The sequence below is a fragment of the Odocoileus virginianus genome, chromosome 16 (genome assembly GCF_023699985.2).
Source record: "Odocoileus virginianus isolate 20LAN1187 ecotype Illinois chromosome 16, Ovbor_1.2, whole genome shotgun sequence".
Taxonomy (NCBI): Eukaryota; Metazoa; Chordata; class Mammalia; order Artiodactyla; family Cervidae; genus Odocoileus; species Odocoileus virginianus.
This window is the reverse complement of record NC_069689.1, coordinates 8,544,666-8,565,230: the sequence shown is the minus strand read 5'-3', so window position 1 is coordinate 8,565,230 and position 20,565 is coordinate 8,544,666. Positions and strand designations below refer to the sequence as shown.

The window sequence follows — 20,565 nt, the reverse complement described above, 5'->3', positions numbered from 1 at the left end:
GGACGCGGGCTCTGTCAGCCACGCTGGCGGGGCGGGGCGGGGCGGGGCGGGGCTCCCGGGGGGCTTGGGCCCGGCTGCGGGCGGCGGGCAGCGGGCGAGCGCTCGGGCGGCGTCATGTCCTCCGAGGTGGCCGCGCGCCGCGACGCCAAGAAGCTGGTGCGCTCCCCCAGCGGCCTGCGCATGGTGCCTGAGCACCGCGCCTACGGCAGCCCCTTCGGCTTGGAGGAGCCGCCGTGGGTCCCGGACAAGGAGGTAGGTCGCGGCCGCCCGCCAGCCCCGGGACCCCGGCCGCTCCCCCGGCCCTCCTTCCGTCCGCGCCGGCTCCCCGAGCCCGCCTGGCCTGCCCGGGCGGTGCGCCCCGCCCTCGGCTCCCCGCGCCCCCGGCCCCGGCGGTCCTCCCTGGCGGAACCCCGGCTCCACCCTCGCCCGGGCGCTCCGCCTGACCCTTTTCGCTGGTGCGCGCCGCCCCCCCCCCCCCCGACCTCTCTCCGTGATTCCGCCCGGGCCCTGCCCCCTGCGCCGTCGTCTGTGGACCGGCCGCCTCCCGCGGTCGAGCTGTTGAGCTGGAACTTTTCTGACAGTTGCTTCCCCCTCCCCGCGCGGGGACCGGGAGTTGGGGGGGCGGGCAGCGTTTCTTTGCGATCGGCGCTCGGGCAGGGCCCTCGAGGTGCGCTGCGGTGCTGGGGGCTCCTGGGTGCGAGCGGGCGTCGCCAGGCGGGGCGTCTGCAGGGCGGCCTGCCTGGGGAGTCGCACCTGCTCCCGGCGGGGCGGGGCGGCCCCTCTGTGCCCTTGTGTTCTGCGCTCAGGAGTTTGGACCGGATCCCTAAGCCAGTGGCTGTCAGCTGTGCGAAGGCTGGTGGAGAAGCCTGGTGCGTTCCTGTCAATCTCGAGCGTCTAAGAGACGGGAAAAGACCACGCTTTGGGAACAAGCTTTAAGTTACAGCCACTCGTGTTCTAGCTGACCGCTTTTCCTCTCTGCCCCGGGAATCGCGGTGGCGGGTTTTCCGCAGGGAAGGGTGGGGAGGTACGGGAGGAATGCGATCGGGTGTTTTCCAGGCACCGGAGCGCTCAGAAGCTGGGGAGGGGCGGTTGGCCCGCGGGCAGGACGAGGGGAGGGTTCATTCCCTCCGCCCCCTGGTCACCTAGCCCCCCCGCGGTGCTCCAAGGCGGCAGGACGTTGGGAGTGGGCCGCGGGGGTCCCTGGGCCGGCCTCTCCCCTCCTCTTGGCCGTGTCGCCCTGCGTTTGTCCTCCGGGTGCTTGTAGTCTCCGAACTCAGGGATTGTACTTTTCCTCACACGATCTCCTTGGTTAGTGTTGTTGAAGGGTGGTTAAAGAAAGAAAAAAGGTAACATCACAGCTCTCATTCTCTAAGCTAGCGCGTGTCCAGGAGCTCGTTTAACTGAATCAGTGAGGGAGCCTGGCAGGTGTCATCAGGGCTCAGAGGGAAGTCCCAGCAGCACCGCCTGGCCTGGGAGGCGGCAGGGGAAGGGGCCGAGGTCCAGGCGGATTGATCGGCTCCACCGTGGGGGGCGGAGTCAGGCCGGGCCAGTGCCGCTGCCCGCAGCCTCTCCACCCCCTCAGCCCAGGCCGGCATGTCAGCCGTTTCTGGTGTTGTCCCCGAGGGCCATTTTAGACATTTCTTCCCCCGACATCCCCGTGCAATGCTCACAGCAGGAGCCGCGTGTGAGTGGAAGCCGCCCGGACGCCCTGCGGTTCGCTCTGGGGCCCCTCTGTCCGTCTTCGGGGCCCTTGTCCTTTCCTGAAATGACCGCCTCGCTGTTTCCCTGCCTCGGGTGTCCTCTCTGACCAGTGGGGCGTCCGGCCCGGCCTGGGGTCTGCGGGCTCCGGGGGAAAGGCAGGCGTCAGGCGGAGGTGCTGTCCCCCTTGGCGCTCCCTCCCCAGTGGAAGTTTCTCGTGCCCTCCAGAAACACACCCCAGTTTGCCATCTCAGCAGCCAAAGAAGGCGGAGGGAGCTTTGAGGAGGGGAGGAGGCCTCCCAGTGGCCGTGACCCGAGTTTGAGGAAGTGCATGTTGACATGTACTGGGCAGGGGCCGCGTCTGCAGTGACCGAGGGGAGTGTTCTGGAGGAGAGCGGCCTGGGGTGGGGCAGCTCGGGCTGGGAGTCAGGTGGAGTCTGCCTTCGATCTGGGGCAGCTCGGGGGAGGGGGGGTTCCCCTGCTGCCCGCCCGGTTCTGCGGCGCTCAGCCCGCCCCGTGCTTCCAGGGCCGCGATCCCGGGGTGTGTGTGGTTTGGAACAGGCAGGGGGAGGGTGTAGGGAGAGCAGGGGCAGGCGGGGAACATGCCTTCACCCGCGCCCACTCGGCTGTGCGGGTACGAGTGTCGATCGTGTCTGGAGCCGTCCGCACCCATCATTCCTCGGGGGTCTGTCGACTGTTGACTCGGCGCTTGGCCCTGTGCCACCTCGGTGCCTCGGGCCCATGGGGACGTCCCTCACAGATGCTGGGAAACGGAGGTGTGCGTTATCTGTGACTCTTGGCTTCTCAGAGGGGTTCCTGCTGCTAGAAATAACAGATTTGCTTTTCTGTGTGCCTCCAAGAGCTTGTGAGGTTGGGGGGAGCAGTGGTGGGACACGGGGGGCCTGGCGGAGACCTGGGCCCAGCTTGGGCCTCATGTGACTGCATCCGCATGTCCCCCGGCGAGGAGCACACGCTCCAGGGTGCAGCCGTCGGAGACTGCAGTGACCCGTGCACATGCACCCGTTCCTGCCGTCCCGGGTGTGACAGCGGGGACGGCGGCTCTGCGCTGTTGTCTCGATGTCAGTTCAGTTCAGTTGCTCAGTCGTGTCACTCTTTGCAACCCCATGGACTGCAGCACGCCAGGCCTCCCTGTCCATCACCAACTCCCAGAGCTTGCTCAAATTCATGTCCATCAAGTCGGTGATGCCGTCCAACCACCTCATCCTCTGTCATCCCCTTCTCCTCCTGCCCTCAATCTTTCTCACCATCAGGGTCTTTTCCAATGTCTCAGTTCTTCACATCAGGTGGCCAAAGTATTGGAGTGTCAGCTTCAGCATCAGTCCTTCCAGTGAACACCCAGGCCTGATCTCCTTCAGGATGGACTGGTTGGATCTCCTTGCAGTCCAAGGGACTCTCAAGAGTCTTCTCCAACACCACAGTTCAAAAGCATCAATTCTTTGGTGCTCAGCCTTGTTTATGGTCCATTTCTCACATCCATACATGACTACTGGAAAAACCATAACTTTGACTAAACGAACCTTTGTCGGCAAAGTAATGTCTTTGCTTTTTAATATGCTGTCTAGGTTTGTCATAGCATTTCTTTCAAGGAACAAGCATCTTTTAATTTCATGGCTGCAGTCACCATCTGCAGTGATTTTGGAGCCAAAAATAAAGTCTGTCATGTTTCCATTGTTTCCCTATCTATTTGCCAGGAAGTGATGGGACCAGAAGATGCCGTGATCTTCGTTTTTTGAATGTTGAGTTTTAAGCCAACCTTTTCACTCTCCTCTTTTATTTTCATCAAGAGGCTCTTTAGTTCTTCTTCACTTTCTGCCATAAGGGTGGTGTCATCTGCATATCTGAGGCTATTGATATTTCTCCTGGCAACCTGGATTCCAGCTTCTGCTTCACCCAACCTGGCATTTCGCATGATGTACTCTGCATGTAAGTTAAATAAGCAGGGTGACAATATACAGCCTTGACATACTTCTTTTCCTATTTGGAACCAGTCCATTGTTCTGTGTCCAGTTCTAACTGTTGCTTCTTGACCTGCATACAGATTTCTCAGGAGATAGGTCAGGTTGTCTGGTATTCCCATCTCTTGAAGAATTTTCCACAGTTTGTTGTGATCCACACAGTCAGACTTTGGCATAGTCAATAAAGCAGAGCAGATGTTTTTCTGGAACTCTCTTGCTTTTTCTGTGATCCAGCGGATGTTGGCAATTTGATCCCTGGTTCCTCTGCCTTCTCTAAATCCAGCTTGAACATCTGGAAGTTCACGGTTCATGTACTGTTGAAGCCTGGCTTGGAGAATTTGGGGCAATTCTTTGCTAACGTGTGAGATGAGTGCAGTTGTGCAGTAGTTTGAACAGATAGTAGTCTTGACGTCAAATGCTCTGCAGAGGCAAACGGGGGACACAGGTGTGTCAAACAAGAAGCAAAGGTGGACTTGGGTGGAGACAGATTATGTTTCAGAGGGTCATGGTGGGGTGGTTCCGACCAAGGGATCCACAGGCTGTCCAGGGGCAGGCGGCAGGGGGCTTCTCCATGGGGGGCGAGGCCCAGGCTGCGGGGAGCAGGGTGGGAGGGGCAGGTGGGAGGCGGATGGTGTGATCTGATAGCGGGTCGGATGCATCACCCTGGACCGTCTCAGGCGAAGAGGTGGGTCAGAGTTCAAGGGCCTGAAGGAAGGAGAGATTAATGAACGCTGCATTAAGTGAGGGTCGTGCACTCGTTGCTTCAGTCCATGAGGGGACAGGCAGGTCTGTGGGTCCCGCCTGCGGCCCCCGTCTGGCTTCTGGAAGGTGGCTGGGGTGTCTGTGCGTCTCCTCCAGGGCATGTGAGGAGGGGGCTCTTTGCATGATGCCTACGGGGTCCCTGTCTTGGGCCTCCGGGATCCCAGGCGGGTCCCTCGTGGTGGGGCCCAGGGGCCCCGCAGGCCCGCCCGCTGGCTCAGGAGCTGCCCACAGCCCCCGTGGCCGGTGGGGCGCCTCCTGCGGGAGGTGGTGTCCACGCCCCGGGGGCTCTGCAGGAGAGGCAGGCCCGTCCTGGGAGGCGCCCCCGCCCCGTGTTGTCAGATTCAGCTGGTCCCTGGGCTGCTGGGGGTCTGCTCCTCAGATTTGCCCATGAGCTTGTTTTTTTAACATTTCATTGCTTCCCTGAGTTAATTGAGTTAAATCTTTGACATGGATTCATTTTATATTTGTAGGAGTTACACTTTTACTCTTTAAAAATGGTTGCTTTTCAACAGATGCGTTAACGCATGTAGCTGGGAAACGTATCTTTATGACTGACTTCTTTTCAAGGAGCCTGAGAAACACTCCCGTGGGAGCCTGGAGTCTCGGAGGACAGCGCCGGGGCGTCGGGCCCCTGTTGCTCCAGCCTCAGAGGGCGGGCGGGCAGGCTGATGTCCCAGAGCTCCATTCTTTCTAAAGGCGCTTCTCTTTAAACATTGCTTTAACCTCTCCAGTCTGTGTTCTGACTGTTGTGCTTTGAAGGAGCCGCCTGAGCACCCCCAGGGCTCCCGGGCAGCTGGTCGGCAGAGACCACCGTCTCTGAGCAGGCCTCCAGGGCTCCTGCGCTGGGCTGCCAAGGGTGGCCCCCAGTCCCCGGAGGCCTCTGTTCCGGCCCGGCTTCCTGTGGCCCTTTCGGGTTTCTTCCTTCATCGCTGCTGCTCGCCTCCCCCCTCGTTGTCGGCAGTCTCCTGCCGCTGTCAGCTGCTGGCTTCCTGGAGCAGCGAGGGGACGGGTTGGGGCTGCCAGGCTCGGACCCCCGGCTCCCCTGCCCTCTCGTGGGGACCTGTGGAGACCCCCCCTAGCACCGCTCCCTCCCCTGTCTGTGGGTGAGAGTCCTGGGGGGCAGCGCAGGGGCCCCGCAGGTGGCTGGCAGCTCGTTGTTGGCCTGGTCAGGGTGGGCGGGCAGCCCGGGGAGGACCCGGCAGTGGTCCGTGTGCGGGTCCAGCTTCTCCCCTGTGAGGCCCCAGCCCCCGCCCACCCTGGGGGCGCCGTGGGGACCGGCCTGGGTGCTTGTGGCTTCAGGGGCGGGCGTTGCCGGGGCCTTAGGCCTCACGGGGAACTGCTGGCTCCTGGTTTCTGGACCGTCTCCCCAACAGCGGTCCCCCGCCCCGGGCCTCTCCTCTGGGTTCAGTCAGCGGCTCGGGGCACAGCGCTGGGCCCCCGGCCTGGGCTGGCGTTGTAGCTGGTCTCAGACCAGGTGTGAATTCTTGACTCTCAAGTCTTCACCCGCTGCTCTCGTTTCTTTGTTTAATTCTATTTTCATGTCAAATCGTTCTCTTGATCATTTTAAAAGCTTCTTTTCTCTTATATAGTCCCTAGGAAAATTACCTTGTTTAAAAATCTGCTGTGAATAACCTCGTTGGTTTATTTAGATTAATGCAAAATGTCTAGCTCACTGATATTTTTCAGGGAGTGTGGTGTGGTCTGAGTTTAGAGCTTGGTCTCGGTTGCTTAGATGTGAGCCTCCTGGCAGGGGGGACAGGGTCCATCTCCACGACCACACCCTCACCCAGGGGACTCCGGTGGGTAGACGTGTGAGGTCACGGGAGAGTGTGGCACACAGAGGCCCCGCCCCACGTGGAGGTCTGAGTGCCACACATGGAACGTTCCAGAAGTGACAGAGGCAGTGGCAGGGCTGGTAGGGACAGCTGGGATTGGCCAGCTCCGGCCTGAGGCGGGCAGACCCTGCAGGTGATTCTGGAGGGCCAAGCCCAGGGTCCCGGCGGGAAAGCTGCTGAACAAAGAGAAACAAGAAAGCATCAGTCACGGGTCACATAAAGCTTATACGGCTGCTCAGTGCGGGGCCATGGCCGCCAGGTGCGGGTGGGGCTGGGGGCCGGCCTGCGGCAGGGGGCATCTGCAGACTGGCCTTGCCGACCGCCCTCCCCTGGAGAAGGGCGCTGGCCCCGGCTTTAGACCGACTTGGAAGGTGGGCCTGGCCCCGCCCTGAGTTGGGCCTGGGGGAAGGGGAGGGGGTCAAGGTCAAGCCCTGTGTTGGGAGCAGGAGCAGCCCCTGCCCGGGTTCTGGCTGCCCTGAGTGAAGCCAGGCAGAGGGCGGCCCTGCTGACCAGGACCCTCCGGGGGCGGGCAGGTCAGGTGAGAGTCACGGTCAGGGCGCCTGGCCCCCTGCCTGGTGGCGGCATTTCACCGGCCCCGTCGGAGTGCGCGGCTTTCTCACCACGTGGGGACAGCGCGTCCCCGCTGTCTGGTGACAGGTCGGGGCGCTCCTGTGGTGGTGGCCGGGTGACGACGTGGCCGTCTCCAGGCTGGTCCCTGGCGGTCCCGGGAGCCCTGTCCCCAGCCTTTCCTCCCGAACCCCGGGCGCCCGGGCCTGGCACCACCGCCGGCTGGCCGCTGCCCCAGATGCGGCGTCTCCGGGCCGCGCGGCCTGACCCCCTGTCACCTTGCCTCCTAGTGCCCGAGGTGCATGCAGTGTGACACCAAGTTTGACTTTCTCACCAGGAAGGTGAGCTGGGCGGGGCAGGAGGGCGGCCCAGGTGGGGTCCGGGGGCGGGGCCCCTCGAGCCCGCGCTGTGCGGGGCGCTCACGCCCGTGCCGCCTCGCCAGCACCACTGCCGCCGCTGCGGGAAGTGCTTCTGCGACAAGTGCTGCGGCCAGAAGGTGGCGCTGCGGCGCATGTGCTTCGTGGACCCCGTGCGGCAGTGCGCCGGGTGCGCGCCGGTGTCGCGGCGCGAGGCCGACTTCTACGACCGGCAGCTCAAGCTGCTGCTGAGCGGTGAGCGCCGGGCGGGCGGGTGGGGGTCGGGGGGTCGGTGGGTGGGACTCTGTCGGGTGCGGCCCCAGCCGCCGGGCGGGCGGAGCCCCCAGGACCTGGCAGCCCTCTCCCCCACCCCCTGCTACCTCCTGGCAGCATCGGGCCGGGCTGCCCTGGGGGTCCCTTGGGGGCGGGTCGGCGCCCTGCGATTCGGGGGAGCCTCAGGCGGCGCCTCTGGCCTCCGGCATTGCACCCCGACCCCGTCACGCCCTTCCCGCCGCCACCTCGCCTCCTTCTGTCCTCCACACGTCTCTCGCCTGGAGGGGGCGGCGCGGGGGCTGCCGCGTGCTCACGTCTGGGCTCCTCCGCAGGAGCCACCTTCCTCGTGACTTTCGGGAACTCCGAGAAGCCGGACACGATGGTCTGCCGTCTTTCCAGCAACCAGAGGTGAGGACGGGTGCTCTTCACCTGGCACTGGGCGCCCAGAGCCTCGGAGGGCCGTGGCACGGACGCCTCTGTCTGCCACAGGTTCCTGCTTCTGGACGGGGACGGGGACGATCACCGCGAGATAGAGGTGGCGCGCATCGCCGCCGTGCAGATGCTCACGGAGGGCCTCCCTCCCGGAGGTAGGCGCCGCGGGCCGGGGGGGCTCCGGGGCTCCGCTCGCGGGCGTGTGAGGCGGCGAGGAGGTTCCCTGGAAGTGGTCTCCGCGCTCTCCCGTCTCTCGCGGCTGGCATCACCCGGTTCCCCAGGGCCTGTGGTGGGGCCCCCAGCTCCACCGCCCCCCAAGGTCTGCGGGGACGGCGCGGCCCTCTCCCCTGAACCCCGCTCCTGGGCCTCGGGTCCGAGCGCGGAGGCTGATCCGACCCCTCTCTCCGATTTCTGACCCGCCTTGCTGTCCTCTTCTGGCTGCCTGCCTGACGTAGACACTCTCCCTCACACCAGCCTCCCCGCCAGCCGGCCCATCGCTGAAGGTCAGCGTGTTTGCGGGGCGGGGGTGGGTGTGGCGGGGCTCCCTGTGAGACACTCGGGCCTGAGGCGGCCAAACCGTGAAGCCGTCTGTCCCCTGGGCTCGGCTGTTCTCTCCTGAGGGGGAGCTCTGCTCTGCGGCCAGTGTCCGCCGGCCCCGGCCGGGGGAGGAATGGGAAGCGGGTGGCGGCCTGCGAGCGCGTGCTGCGGCCGCTTGGTGGGGGGCCGCTCCTTCCCGATGGGCGGGGCCGGGGCTGCTGGCGCAGCGCCCCCTTCTGGCGGCTCCTGGAGCGCAGGGAGCCCCCTCTGCCCGGCTTCCTGGAACCAGTCAGTGCCCAGAACCGTGTTTCGGAGCTGGGGTGCGGGGGGCGGTGGAGGGCAGGGAGGGTCCCCGCGCGTGCGCTGTCCACAGCAGGGTCGCCCACTTTCTGTCGAGGGTCGGGCTGAACGTCGACTCAGCCCTGCCGGCCACAGGCTCTCAAAATGCAATTCAGGCACAGGAGTCAGGGAGGTGTGGTCATGGGCCTGTAAAAGTCCAGTAAAAGCCCCCTTCCAGGAGCAGGTGGTGGGCAGAGCGCAGCGGGCTCCCCCAGAGTAGGGTTGGGGGGTGGCGCCCCTTCAGAGAGTCCAGGGGATGAGCCGGCTGACACAGCTGGGACTGCTGCTTGTGAACGTCCTGGGAGCTTGGCACTTCTGGCTGGGTTCTGAGCTGCGGGGACCCCCCAAAGACAGCCTTCCAGGAGTTCGTGTCTTGGGGTGGCCTGTGGTTCCTCCGCTTTGACCCTGGCACCCGCAGTGGGGTGGGTGTGAGGCCAGCACGCGAGTGTAGCCTGGGGCCGGGCCTGCTTCTGCCACCGTGCCTCTCGCAGGGTCTCAGCCATGGGCCGCCAAGTGTTTGACCCGGGCCCTGGCCAGCCCTGTGAGCTCAGGGTTGGCCACCAGGCAGCCGCTGCCCTGACACAGGCCCCACCGAGAGGCCAGCTGTGAGGCCAGCACCAGGGTCAGGGAGGGGGTGCCTGGGCCACTGCTTTGGGGCGGCCGGCACCCTGGTGCTCGAGGCCGCTTGGACCATCCTTACCTTGTTCCCACTCCAGGAGGCAACGCGAGGGCCACAGGCATGACCCTGCAGTACACGGCTCCGGGGGCGGAGGGGCTGGCGCAGCTGACGCTGATGGCCAGCGAGGACGCCGACGGCAGCAGGAGGCAGGCGACGGCATGGCTGGCAGCCATGCACAAGGTACCTCTCCTGCTCTGCACTCTCCCACTCCTGCCCAGCCGAGGCGCCTCCACCCACCTCAGCCAGGCACACGCCTTTCTTTCTGGTCCCCTTGCAGGCGGCCAAGCTCCTCCACGAGTCTCGGGACCAGTAACTCCACACGGGCTGGATGGTCCGCTCGGGGCAGCAGCACCTGCTCTCGGGCACACAGGCACGACTAACCCTGCAAGTGCTGGAGACGCAGCCAAGCCCGCAGAGCCTGCCTGGTGCACTATGTACGCCGTCGGTTAACGCCGAGACCATTCGCGCTTTAGAACCTATCACTTGTTGATACCTAACTGCGGGGAGAGGCTGAGCTGCACCACTGCTAATACTCTGTTGTTACGAGTGCCCACGTTTACTAGAAGGTTCTGGTCCCCTGATCTTCACTGGTTCTTCCACAGACGTGACCCGGGCAGTGGTCACCTGGCCTGATTTGTACTGGTGCGCTTCCACACTGCCCGCTCAGCGTGTCACTAACCCAGGGCCACGAGCAAACCTTTGATACTTCACTGGGGAAGGAGCATGCTTTATATTTTGTACTTTTCACTTACTATTTCACTTTAACTATACAACAATTTGTATATAAAGCTTACAATTAAAACTTATTTTGAAAGTAAGGATCAGGCCTTGCCTCTGTGTGTCCAGACAACCCAAGCTTCCCGCTCAGCTCTGGCTCCAGAACACAAGACTCGAAGCCGCCCGTGAGAGACCGCGGTTTATTGCGTGCATGTGCATGTACATGGCCTCAGCACAGGCTGCCCGCGCGTGCTCGCTTCTCGTGAGCACACTGTACAATCAGCGCTCCAAGGCTACACATGTCCACACGCAAATCACACACGAGACTCGCACATGGGAACAAAGCTCAGGGCCTGGACTTTAATGAGAAGAAAACATTTCCAACACGGGTCTGACAGTTTTCAGTGGTTTAGTCAAAAAATACTTCTGGTATATAAAAGCCGGTACGTATAGTTCAAGTCTCAGGGCAGTGCCTCACTAAGTCTGGAACCAGGGCAGAGGGACCGGGGAGTCTGGGCGTCCCCCATCCACGCGCCCCGGCCCGCACAGCGCCCTGGAGGGGCGGGGCAGCGGGAGGCTGCGGGAAGGCGCGCTGTGTGGAAACCTCTGGCCCAGCGGAGTCCCGTGGTCCTAGGTTCCTTGTGCCTGTGGGTGACCTAGACTGAGGCCTGGAGCGGGAAAGGAGCCCACACCTCAGACACCCCCGCTCCACACAGGGCTCCTGTGGTGATGAAAGGAAATGCACGTGAGGATGGACAAGGTGCCGGGTTTCTGATGTCTGGTGGACAGGAGGGTGGAACTCCAGCACGGGGCACACCTCACGGCAGCGGCAGGCTCTCTGGGGGGCTGGGGCAATACCGGGGGTGGGGGGGCCTTGGGGCCCACGTTCTAAGGGCGTCGTCTTCACTGGCAACCAATCGGGGGTCAACGACAGGGCTTCTTATTGGCAACAAGGGTGGTGGTTTAGAAAGCTGGGTATTTATTTGGATTTACAGTAATTGGCAAAATCCAGTCTCCTTGGAAGTGAAGGCCTCTCTCTCAGCTGAGGGCAGACCCTCACCCAGGGGTCCTCATGCCATGGACACGGTCTGCTGCGGGAGGCCCTGAAGCTGCGTCCAGTGTCCACTTCCGGGAGAGCCCGAGCCGCTCCCCGCCGCTGGTGCTATGCGGTGCTGCAGGGGGCGCTCAGGCCAGCGTCCGCTGTCGGGGTTTGATCCGTGGATACAACTGGGAGGCAATGGACAGGACTTAGGATGAGGGGACAACCGCTGGGCAAGAGCCCTGTGCAGAGGCCAGGCTGACACTCAGAGGCCACCCTCCCATGGAGACGCCTCCCGAACACCTAGAGGCCCCGTGCCTTTTTCTCTCAGGGCACTCGGGATCACTTAAGATACCGGTACTGTCTGTAAGGCCCCCAAAGGTGCCTGGCAGGTGTCCAGTGACTGCGGGATAAGAGCGGCTGCCAGCCCACTGGACGTGGAGCACCCAGGAGCAGAACACGCCGTGAGCAGCCCTCATCAAGGGGCTATGGCCTCCCCACAGGCTCCCCCCGAGAGCAGATGTCCGCCGACCCCCTGGCCTCCCCTCCACCAGGGTCTGAGTCAGGCCCCGCCCCCCACGCACCCCCAGGCAGTAGGAGGGCCCCGGCGCAGCCTTACCCCCAGCAGGTTCCTGGGCACGTAGCCCTCCCGGTCCCCAAGGCGAGCCCACCACCAGTCGGTCTCGACCTCGTCCTTGCGCCGCAGAATGGTGAGCGCGTCCCCTTCTCGGAAGGACAGCTCATCGCTGTTCTGGGCCTCATAGGCCCACAGGGCGTACACCACACCTTTGTTCATCACACCCAGCTTCTCCTGCACGCCTGGGACAGGAGAGCCGACAGTCAGGTCTGCAGGACAGGCTGCTGAGTGCCTGCGCCAGGCCCGGAGACGCCGCTGGCCTCGGAGTGCTTAGAGGCTGGGCTGGCTGCTGCCCCCCGAGTGACGCCACCAGTCCCTTCCGTGTCCCAGCAAGAGGCCGCGGCAGAAGTGTCATGTCCAGAAGCAAAGGTGGGTTCATGCTAAGTTCCTCCAGTCATGTCTGACTCTGCAACCCTAAGTAACACAGCCCACCAGGCTCCCCTGTCTACGGGATTCTCCAGGCAAGAACACTGGAGTGGGTCGCCGTGCCCTTCTCCAGGGAGGAGAAAAGGTGTTATTTCTTAGGGTGAAACTTACAACCCACAAACCCATGACTGAAGTCCCGTGTGCCGCTCTTGGCAGTGGGAAGCACGGTCCACCAGAGTGACAGGCCGCCGCCTCCCCCGCACAGCCTCTGTCCTGGGGCTGGGCCTGGAGCAATGCCCTTTCGGGTGTCTTTGCCCCCAGGGTCCCAGGCAGGCTGGGCCCCCGAGTGCTCCAGTGTGGCGTGGACAGCCTGTGGTTATTTAGCCCACAGAATTGACGCTCCAGCCCTGCCAAAAACGGCTCAAAGCAGAGGAGTGTGGCCCTCACCTACAGGCCCCATGGACCCCATGGGGTGGGGACAGGAGACCATCCAGGACACCGCCCTCAAGACCTCGCTCTGGGCCACTGTGTGCCCAGGGCATCCTGGCCTCCCTGTCCCCCTCCTCTGCCCAGAGAACACCTGGCAGAAAGGGGAAGACTTTCTTCTGAGCAACTCGGCATGGAATCCTGACCATGAGAATGTAACAGGTCTTCAGGGATAAGCCCAGGGGCCGGGGTGACCTCCGTTCCCAGGACACAGACTGGGCTTCCCCAAGGGTGCACTTGGGGCTTCTCTTGGCCCAGGCAGCAGCATGGCCCGTGCCCAGCGCAGCCCAGGAACAGCACCCAAGGGCCCGTGCCCACTCCCCTACCGTATAGAAACTGGGAGCACTGGATGTAGCCCTCCTCCATCTCCTCGCACTTGTCCGCGGCCGTCTCGATGTCGCTGATGGTGGAGGCGAAGATGGCGGCGCCGCTCTCCACCAGCTGTTTGCAGAGGTGGACGCTGTTGCAGGAGGCGGCGCAGTGCAGAGGCGTCCTGGGGGGACACAGGGAGGCCTCACGTCCCGCCGGCGGCCCGCAGCGCGCGCTCACCGTCCAGCCAGCTGCTCTGCTGCTGCCTCTGCAGGGCCGGACTCCACTCCCACTTTTAGAGCGGACACACAGACCGGACACACACACACACTGCCCCACACACACCACACCCACTTCTGAAAAGGGCCTCAAAAGGCTGGGTGGTGAGCGCATCGAGAAGCAACCTGTAACCTGGGTGTTCGTGGTGTGACATGAACGTGTCCTCGCTCCGGGGACACCGCCCTCAGAGCAGCTGTGATGGTAACGGCTGTACGTTACCACGATATAAAGAAACAGATGTTGGCTGGCGGCAGCGCAGACCGTGGCCTGAGGCTCACAGTCAACGGCGCAGGTTCCTCACCATAGGCTTTCTGGCCACTTGAAAACAAATGGATCAGCAGAGGCTTAGCTTGCGTTCTGTGGTCAGCCGTGTGACAGGCGTGATCACAGCGGAACCTCTAGCAAAACCAGTGCGAGAACGGAGGCCGGGAGGACGGGCCGTCTGTCCGTCCCCTCTCCTCCTCTGTCCCCATGCACCCTGGGGCCTCACCAGCCGTCACTGTCGGCAGCGTTCACGTTAACCCCGAAGTCCAGCAGGAACCGCACGATATGGTGGTGCCCGGCGCAGACGGCGTTGTGCAGGGGGGTGATGCCCTCGTCATTGGGCTTGCTGGGGTCCTCCACCTACGACACGGGACATGGCACGTGAGCCCCGCCGGGCGCCGTCAGGGCTGCTGACCCACACAGGCACACGCTCACCTCGTAGATAACCCTCTGCACCAGGTCGAACTCCCCCTCCAGAGACGCGTCCAGAAGCAGTGCCAGTGGGTTGAAGCGGACCCGCAAGCCGTGCCCCGTCCGCTCGGAGTTGGGCTTCTTCAGGTTGGTCCGCTTGTTCTATGGGGAGGAAGTGTGCTTTGGATTTCAAAGTGACCCCACGCAAGCAGGCTGGGAGTGGAGGGGAGGAGGCAGGAGGGCGGGTCCTAGAGCCCGAGGCGGAGCTCCACCCGCAGAGCCTCCACCTGCAGCCCCCCGTGATCGAGAAGGGGGCACTGCAGACCAGCCTGAGCCTGGCTCCCAGGGGCATCCCTGTAGGCGCCTGAGGAAGGGGGCGAGGGGAACCCCTGAGCTGAACTGCTCCTGCCCTGCGAAGGGGCACAGGCGAGGGGCCCCCACCTCCCTCTGCTACTTCAGCACCGCTCTCCCCCAGCGCTCTGTTTAGAAGGGTCTCCTCCCCTTGCTGCCTGCCCAGATCCCAGTGGTGGCCCCCTTACTCAGGAACCCTTGGACCCCCAGGGCGAGGCTGGCCCCACTGCCCGGCACCACCCGACCCAGGTGTGTCCCCGACAAGCTCTGGCTGGCTGGCCAGCAAGCCGGTGCCCTGGTCTAGGTCTACACCCACCGTTGAGGCCGAAGGCAGCGGCACGGCGAGTGATGGGGGCACTTGCTCCTCCCCTGGAGAGGGGGCCTCGGCCCCAGGGCTGGGGACCTGCTCAGTGGACGGGGCCGTGGCCACGTTGTTGTTGTCGTCCTCGGCCGGCTCAGCCGTCTGGTGGGTGTTCGGGGGACAGAGCAGGCCCTCGGGTTCGGGGGAAGGGAGCCGGTTGTCATTGGCATCGGAGGCGGGGGCAGGCTCGGCAGGGAGTGGGGCCGTGGGCGGGGCGGGGCCAGCCTCGCCCAGGTTCCCGTTGGCAGTGGCGTTCCCATTGTCCACGTCGGCCAAGGAGCCCAGGAAGTCCTGCGAGGGGCTGGGCTGGTAGAAGGGGGCACCCTCCATGCCGCCAGCCAGCGTGTTGAAGCGCTGGTACAGCAGCTTCTGGATGTTGGGCCCGCCGGGGCCCTCGGGCTCCGTGATGGAGCTGCGCTTCTTCAGGGGCCGCGGCGCGTTGGCCAGCTTCCTGCGCAGGGCCTCCAGGTCGGCGTCGCTCTGGTAGCGCAGCGGCGAGTGCACGATGGGTGTCAGCTTGGTGGGGCTGAGTGGCCGCGGCAGGCTCTCCACGGCGGCCCCGTCCCCAGGTGGCGCGGGGCTCTCGGGCTCTGGCTCCTTCTCAGTGCTCTCGGCGGGAGGCGGGGGCTGCGTGGCGCCCGGGGCCAGCGAGCCGTGGAGGAAGGGCAGCGGGGACGGGGACGTGGAGCCAGACGGCAGAACCGGCTTCCCATACACTGGGGAGACAGGCCCAGCACTCAACACCTGCCCACCAGAGGCCGCTGCTGTGGGAACCCGCCAACCCCTCCCTGGGGAGGGAGACTCTACTTGATCTGTGTGTATGCAATCAGGGCTTTTTCAGATGAAAAAAAGAAAAAGGTTGCAAACCGGCCTACCCACACTAAACAGGCACTCGCTGTTTGCTGGCCAAGGAGAACCACGTGACCCTGGGACTGTACCAAATGGCGAAGACCACAGGCCGCCTCAGGAAGGAAGGGCCCCCTTTGGCCCTGGCGCACCTCGCCCCCAAGGTCAGAACCTGCCACAGGTCAGGGCTGGCATGTCCACCTAGGACCCCCTGGGCCCCTGTGGGGAGCCTGGAGATTCTCAAACTAGATTCTGGAACCTGCAGCCCACACGGAAGAACTCTGAGGAGACCCCAGACGCCCTGAGGCCCAGATCCCGCTGCCCAGGAGGAACCACCATCAGCCTCTACATGCAGGAGCCGAGTTCTGTTCTCACATCTGCCTCCCCAGGAGACCGGGGCGGAGTTCCCCGCACCCAAACCAGGGCTCTTCGTCCGTGTGGGCACTGCAAGAGGATCCCAAAACAGCAAAACCCTTCCCTCACATCACTCCCAGGGGCCTGGCCAAGCGACTGCTAGGGGCCAAGGGATCAGGTCCGGGCAGACCCCACGCCGCCAGCTCCCAGGCAAGTCCTGCACAAAGCACTACAGAGCAGGGGAAGAGAGAGCAAGTCCTGAGGTGTCAGCCTTCTACGGCCTGGATTTCCTGAGTAACGTGGGCAGGTGGGTTCTCAGACGGGAGGTCTACCGGCAGAACCACTCTGTGTATGTCCTCTTTATTCCCCTCTCACACAGACACCCACAGCCACACCTCACTAGGAATCAAATCTAACCCTAGACAGCCTGTGGCCCGGAACTCATGGTACAGACTGGCATTTTCTATAGTAGGATTTCCCAGCCCCAGGAGAAGGAGTACATGCCCACCGTACCTGCTTTAACCGACTTATTCACGGTGCTGTGCGCTGCTGGCTGGTAATTCTTAGGTGGTGTGGCTTGCTGGAGGTACATGGAGTATATGGAACTTGAATTCACTGTCTGGGGTCCTTTTCTGGGGGACTGTGGCCTCGACCCTTTATCAGCCAGGAATGGCCTAATGGCCACAGTCAGTGGGAGTTCGGGTTTGCCGTCTCCGGCTGGAAAGGCAGGCAGCCCTGCCGGCGGGTATGTGGGACTTGGGGGCACAGAAATCCTCTGCTGAATCTGCTGCGAGGAGCCCGGCTGGTGCGGGCCACCCGCAGGGGGCAGCGGGGCAGGTTTCTGCCGACCGGCAAGGCCTGCACTGGGCCTGGGCAAGCTGCCCTCCTTCCTCCTCTCCAGGGAGTTGGTCGAGCCCGGGCCCACAGGGGCAGGACTTGGGTACGTCCCGTAGCTTGGGGGCAGCTGCTTGCTGACACCAGGCAGGGGGGGCGGCACTTTACCGATCTCCATGCCCTGAATCAAGACGTTAGAGAGAAACATGAAGTCAGCTTTTGACAAGTTCAGCACGTTTTCACCCAGGGACTGTCCTCCTTCCAAGGGGCCTGTGAGCAGGCGGAGGCACGCCGAGGGGGGCACACAGCAGGGGGACAATCCTGATCACCAGCCTCCCACACACACCCAGCTCAGGTGCTCAGGGTCCTGAGCTCCTTCAGACTTGGGGACCACGTGGACACTAACAGGCTTAATTTGCCTCATGACACCTCCTACCCCTTAGACGAAGATGAAGGTTAAAGAGGGGTGTGTTCAGCTACGGGCTTGTTTGTGCTCTGGACAAAGATGGATGGCCTACCAGCTTCTCCGGGGCACTCAGGGCTGACAGGGGCATGGGCTGGCTAGAGACGGCCCCTTGCTTGAGTGGCCCCTCGGCACTCGCGTCCTTCCAGTCCACGCCGGTGATCTGCGGTGGTCTCACCGAAGAGCTAGAATTCTGTTTCAAGGTTGGCCAGTTTCCATCATTGGCTTGAAAAGAACACAGAATTTAAGTAAAACTCTTCTTGAAATTAGTTTAACCAACGTAAGAATAACCCTCTGCCAGAAGCAAAAGCAATCACCTCTGAGACACCACACTCTGAGGGAGCCGCACGGGCAGCTCTGCCAAGGGGCCTCACCAGCTCTCATGCGTGCAGAGACTCACGACCAAGCACACGGATGCTCCACCCCCGGCGAGGGGCCAGAGGGCTGGAGAAACACTCTCAGCTCCCACTGAAATACAGGTCAAACCCGTTACATCAACACCAATGAGTAGTAAAATAAGCGCTGGCACTTGGTTTTCAAACACTATTTACATTTACAATTACACACAGCAATAAAAAAAAATTTATCTTTTGACTGCGTAACAGGTTTGACTTGTACTGCTTCCGGGATTAAAAGAAAAATTTTACTTTAGTCTGTTAGAAATTTCCATCCTCTGAAAATAATTCATGATCACAGGAGAGAGGTACAGTTCCCAGTGATTGGAGGAGCAGGCCATCAATCTGCTGCAGTGATCAGAAAACCAGTGAACCCAGGTTTTCAGGAAAGTCACTGAAAAGGCACACTTTTTAACAGTGTTTTCCAAACTGAGAAAGGGTGCAGAAGCATCCCCTGGTAGCACAGGCTGGCTCTCAGGGAGTGAGGGTCAGGCCTCTCTGCAGTAGCAGGGGCTAGACTGGAGGGGGAAAGGGGTGCCCAGGTCACTGTCCAGGCCCTCCTGCCCCCTGCCAGCACGGCGGGGGTGGCTGAGGGGCGGCTGGGCGGCCACCCTCCCGGACAGTGTTCTGCTGCGGCTCACACTGCGCCTGGGGAGAGGGGAGGCGCGGCCTCACACAGCCTGCAGAGGGCCCGAGGGCGCCGGGCGGCGGCACCTCGAGGCAGACTCTGCCTGTGGCTGCAGCATTGCGCGCCCTGCCTCCCTGCCCAGCCCGGCTGCCAGCCCTGGTGAGCACTCCCCAGGCCTCAGGCCAAGCCAGCCCTTTGCTCTTGTGGGTCACGCCGCTCCCCGTCCGGAGGTGTGCGCTCTAACCCCTCTTGGTGTCATCAGGCTGGGCCGTGTGGGCCACAGTCGCGCAGTTTCACCAAGGATGCACCGAGGGCAAACCCCAGGCTAAGGGGCAATAAACAGAGCTGACTCAGGAGGGGGCGGCTGGCCTCGCTAAGGGTCACAGGAAACGGGGCTGCCAGCTGCTCCTGAAATGCCAGACCCATGGGAGGCTTTGTGAAAATCAGGCACAAAGGCACTGGAGAGGGATGAGGACTTCTCCTTCTTCAGCATAAGGCAGGAGGTACAGAAGGAAGACCCATTTATTTTTGTTATCAACGGTCAACTATCTGTAAGTGTGATGGGAGATTCCTGCATGAAGCGAAAACTAAAAGCCTCATAATGAACTCAGAAAATCATCTTAATTCTGTAAAAACAAAACCAGAACACCCCTGCTGGGCTGACACCTGTCAGGCCCCTCCTGAGGAGGTCTGGGTTCTGGCCCAGCCTAGACGCCACTCCTGCCCGGGAGGCAGGGACTGGCCACGTGCAGCGGCCTTTTGGTCAGGTCTGAACGGGGAGCAGCCTTTGTCAGTTTGGAAGAACTGCAGATTCAGCAGCATCACCAGAGCTCCCCAGCGGGCCTGCCGGCCAACATACGCTTTGCAAACAGGCTTGCGGGGCGCTGCGACGAGCCGCGGTCAGGCCCGACGTCGAGATCTGACACTGTCCACAAGCGGGTCACTCTGGGTTGACCACGGCCATCTATGCAACAGGGAACCAGAAGGACAGCCGACAACACATTAGAGTCCCCGGAACCTTCTCACTGCGGCTTTCCGCCTGGGCTGTGGGCTGGCACGGGGCCCCTGCACCCACTCGCCCTGCAGCAGTGGGGGCAGGGCCACAGCTAAACCCTGGGGACACAGCCTCCCGGCCCCATGGGGGGCTCCTCCGGGCGGCTCCGGCCAGGCGGACCAGCGCACGCCCACAAAGAGGAGGGAATCACGAGCCACCGGCAGCTCGGGAGGGCTGGCAACGTTTAAGCTGAGCAGGAGTTGGCTGTGCTAATTACCTGCCATTGGACCCAGTGATCATCTACTCTCACCATCGGGTGGGTCAAACTATAAATAACAGCTTATCAACGAAAGCTGCAACTCAAGTTTCATGCAGATTACGTGTGCCATGTGGCTTCTGAGGCATGGCCACGAAGGGACCTGTGCCAGGGCACGTGGCCCAGGAGGGCTGGGAACACCTCGTCCCACCAGGGTCAGGGTAAGCCCTGGGTCCTCCAGTGGTGCGGCTGCTCAGACCAGGTGCCAGGCAAGCAACCAGCAGCGCACGGACCAACTGACCGCCACCTGTGAAGACCCCAGAATGGAGGCCTGGCCCGCTGGCGGTCCTGCTGTCACGAGTGACGAGCGGTGGCTGCACCTGCACCCGGTGACCTCCGTGAAGGGTGGCCCCTGCCGTGACGTCTCACTGCCGCGGCACCGGATGCATCAGGGTCAAACATGCACTCTTACTGGGCTGTCTTCCTCTGAGAAAGGAGTGTGGACTCTCCATGGAGACCAGGGCTGTGCTCGGCTGGGAAGGCAGGGCGCTGCAGGGACCACACGTCCTCAGGGAGTTTATGCACTGCATGGAGCCAGGGGCCTGAGTCCAGTCACACCATACAACTCAGGGTGGCGAGGGCCAAAGGGCTGGTGTGTGGAGTTTTTGATGGATGGAGCCCGTGCTAGTGGGGCAGGCAGAGCAGATTGGTGCGGCAGGTGCCGCACCCTCTGCGGCACCAGGGACCAGTATGTGGAAGACAATGTTTGCACAGACCAGGTGAGGGATGGTTTCGAGATGGTTCAAGCGCATTACACTGATTGTGCACTTGTTTCTATTCTCATGTTGCCGCTGATCTAACAGGAAGTCCTAGCCCATGGCCCCGAGGTTGGGGACCCCTGAACTACAGGGCTCTGCCCCTGGGGAGGCAGCTGGGTCAGGACAAGCAGCAGCCTGGCTGCAGGGAGGTGCCCCTGCCGGCCACCGAGTGCCCTCAAGGGAAAGAAAACCTGTGGTGGGAGAGGACCCAGGTCTTAACTAAGCTGTGTTTTGAGAAACCAGAGTAAGGACGCTGAGTCCAAGAAAGGGCCCGCTCTGGTCTCAGGATGGTCATCACCGTGG

The 20,565-nt window shown here is 62.6% G+C and overlaps 2 protein-coding genes across 14 annotated transcripts in view; one reads left to right on the top strand and one right to left on the bottom strand.

Annotated features, from left to right (window-relative positions):
- The first annotated feature begins 44 nt into the window (after positions 1–44).
- Positions 45–9,860, top strand: ZFYVE21 (zinc finger FYVE-type containing 21). 4 transcript variants are annotated; one of them, XM_070477754.1, is made up of 8 exons: positions 48–252; positions 7,129–7,179; positions 7,281–7,449; positions 7,800–7,875; positions 7,957–8,054; positions 8,355–8,402; positions 9,492–9,634; positions 9,732–9,860. In XM_070477754.1, the coding sequence occupies exons 1-8, from the start codon at positions 115–117 to the stop codon at positions 9,765–9,767; spliced, it is 759 nt and encodes a 252-aa protein (XP_070333855.1). In that variant the 5' UTR covers positions 48–114; the 3' UTR covers positions 9,768–9,860. The 4 variants fall into 4 exon arrangements, with proteins under 4 accessions (XP_070333856.1, XP_070333855.1, XP_070333857.1 ...); XM_070477756.1 differs by lacking the exon at positions 48–252 and adding an exon at positions 707–869; XM_070477757.1 differs by lacking the exon at positions 48–252 and adding an exon at positions 907–1,682.
- Positions 9,861–10,505: 645 nt separating this feature from the next.
- The window catches only part of PPP1R13B (protein phosphatase 1 regulatory subunit 13B), a 69,843-nt gene continuing 59,783 nt past the window's right edge, over positions 10,506–20,565 (bottom strand). For 9 of the 10 annotated variants that reach the window (XM_070477730.1, XM_070477736.1, XM_070477734.1 and 6 more), the window contains 9 exons: positions 19,054–19,158; positions 17,227–17,396; positions 16,388–16,889; positions 14,630–15,390; positions 13,987–14,124; positions 13,778–13,911; positions 13,026–13,192; positions 11,830–12,029; positions 10,506–11,398 (listed from right to left, as the gene is read on the bottom strand). In XM_070477730.1, the coding sequence (XP_070333831.1) occupies positions 11,357–11,398; positions 11,830–12,029; positions 13,026–13,192; positions 13,778–13,911; positions 13,987–14,124; positions 14,630–15,390; positions 16,388–16,889; positions 17,227–17,396; positions 19,054–19,158 (2,219 nt within the window). In that variant the 3' untranslated portion in view covers positions 10,506–11,356. The remainder of the gene's footprint in view (positions 11,399–11,829; positions 12,030–13,025; positions 13,193–13,777; positions 13,912–13,986; positions 14,125–14,629; positions 15,391–16,387; positions 16,890–17,226; positions 17,397–19,053; positions 19,159–20,565) is intronic. The other variant, XM_020911840.2, reaches the window with a different exon arrangement.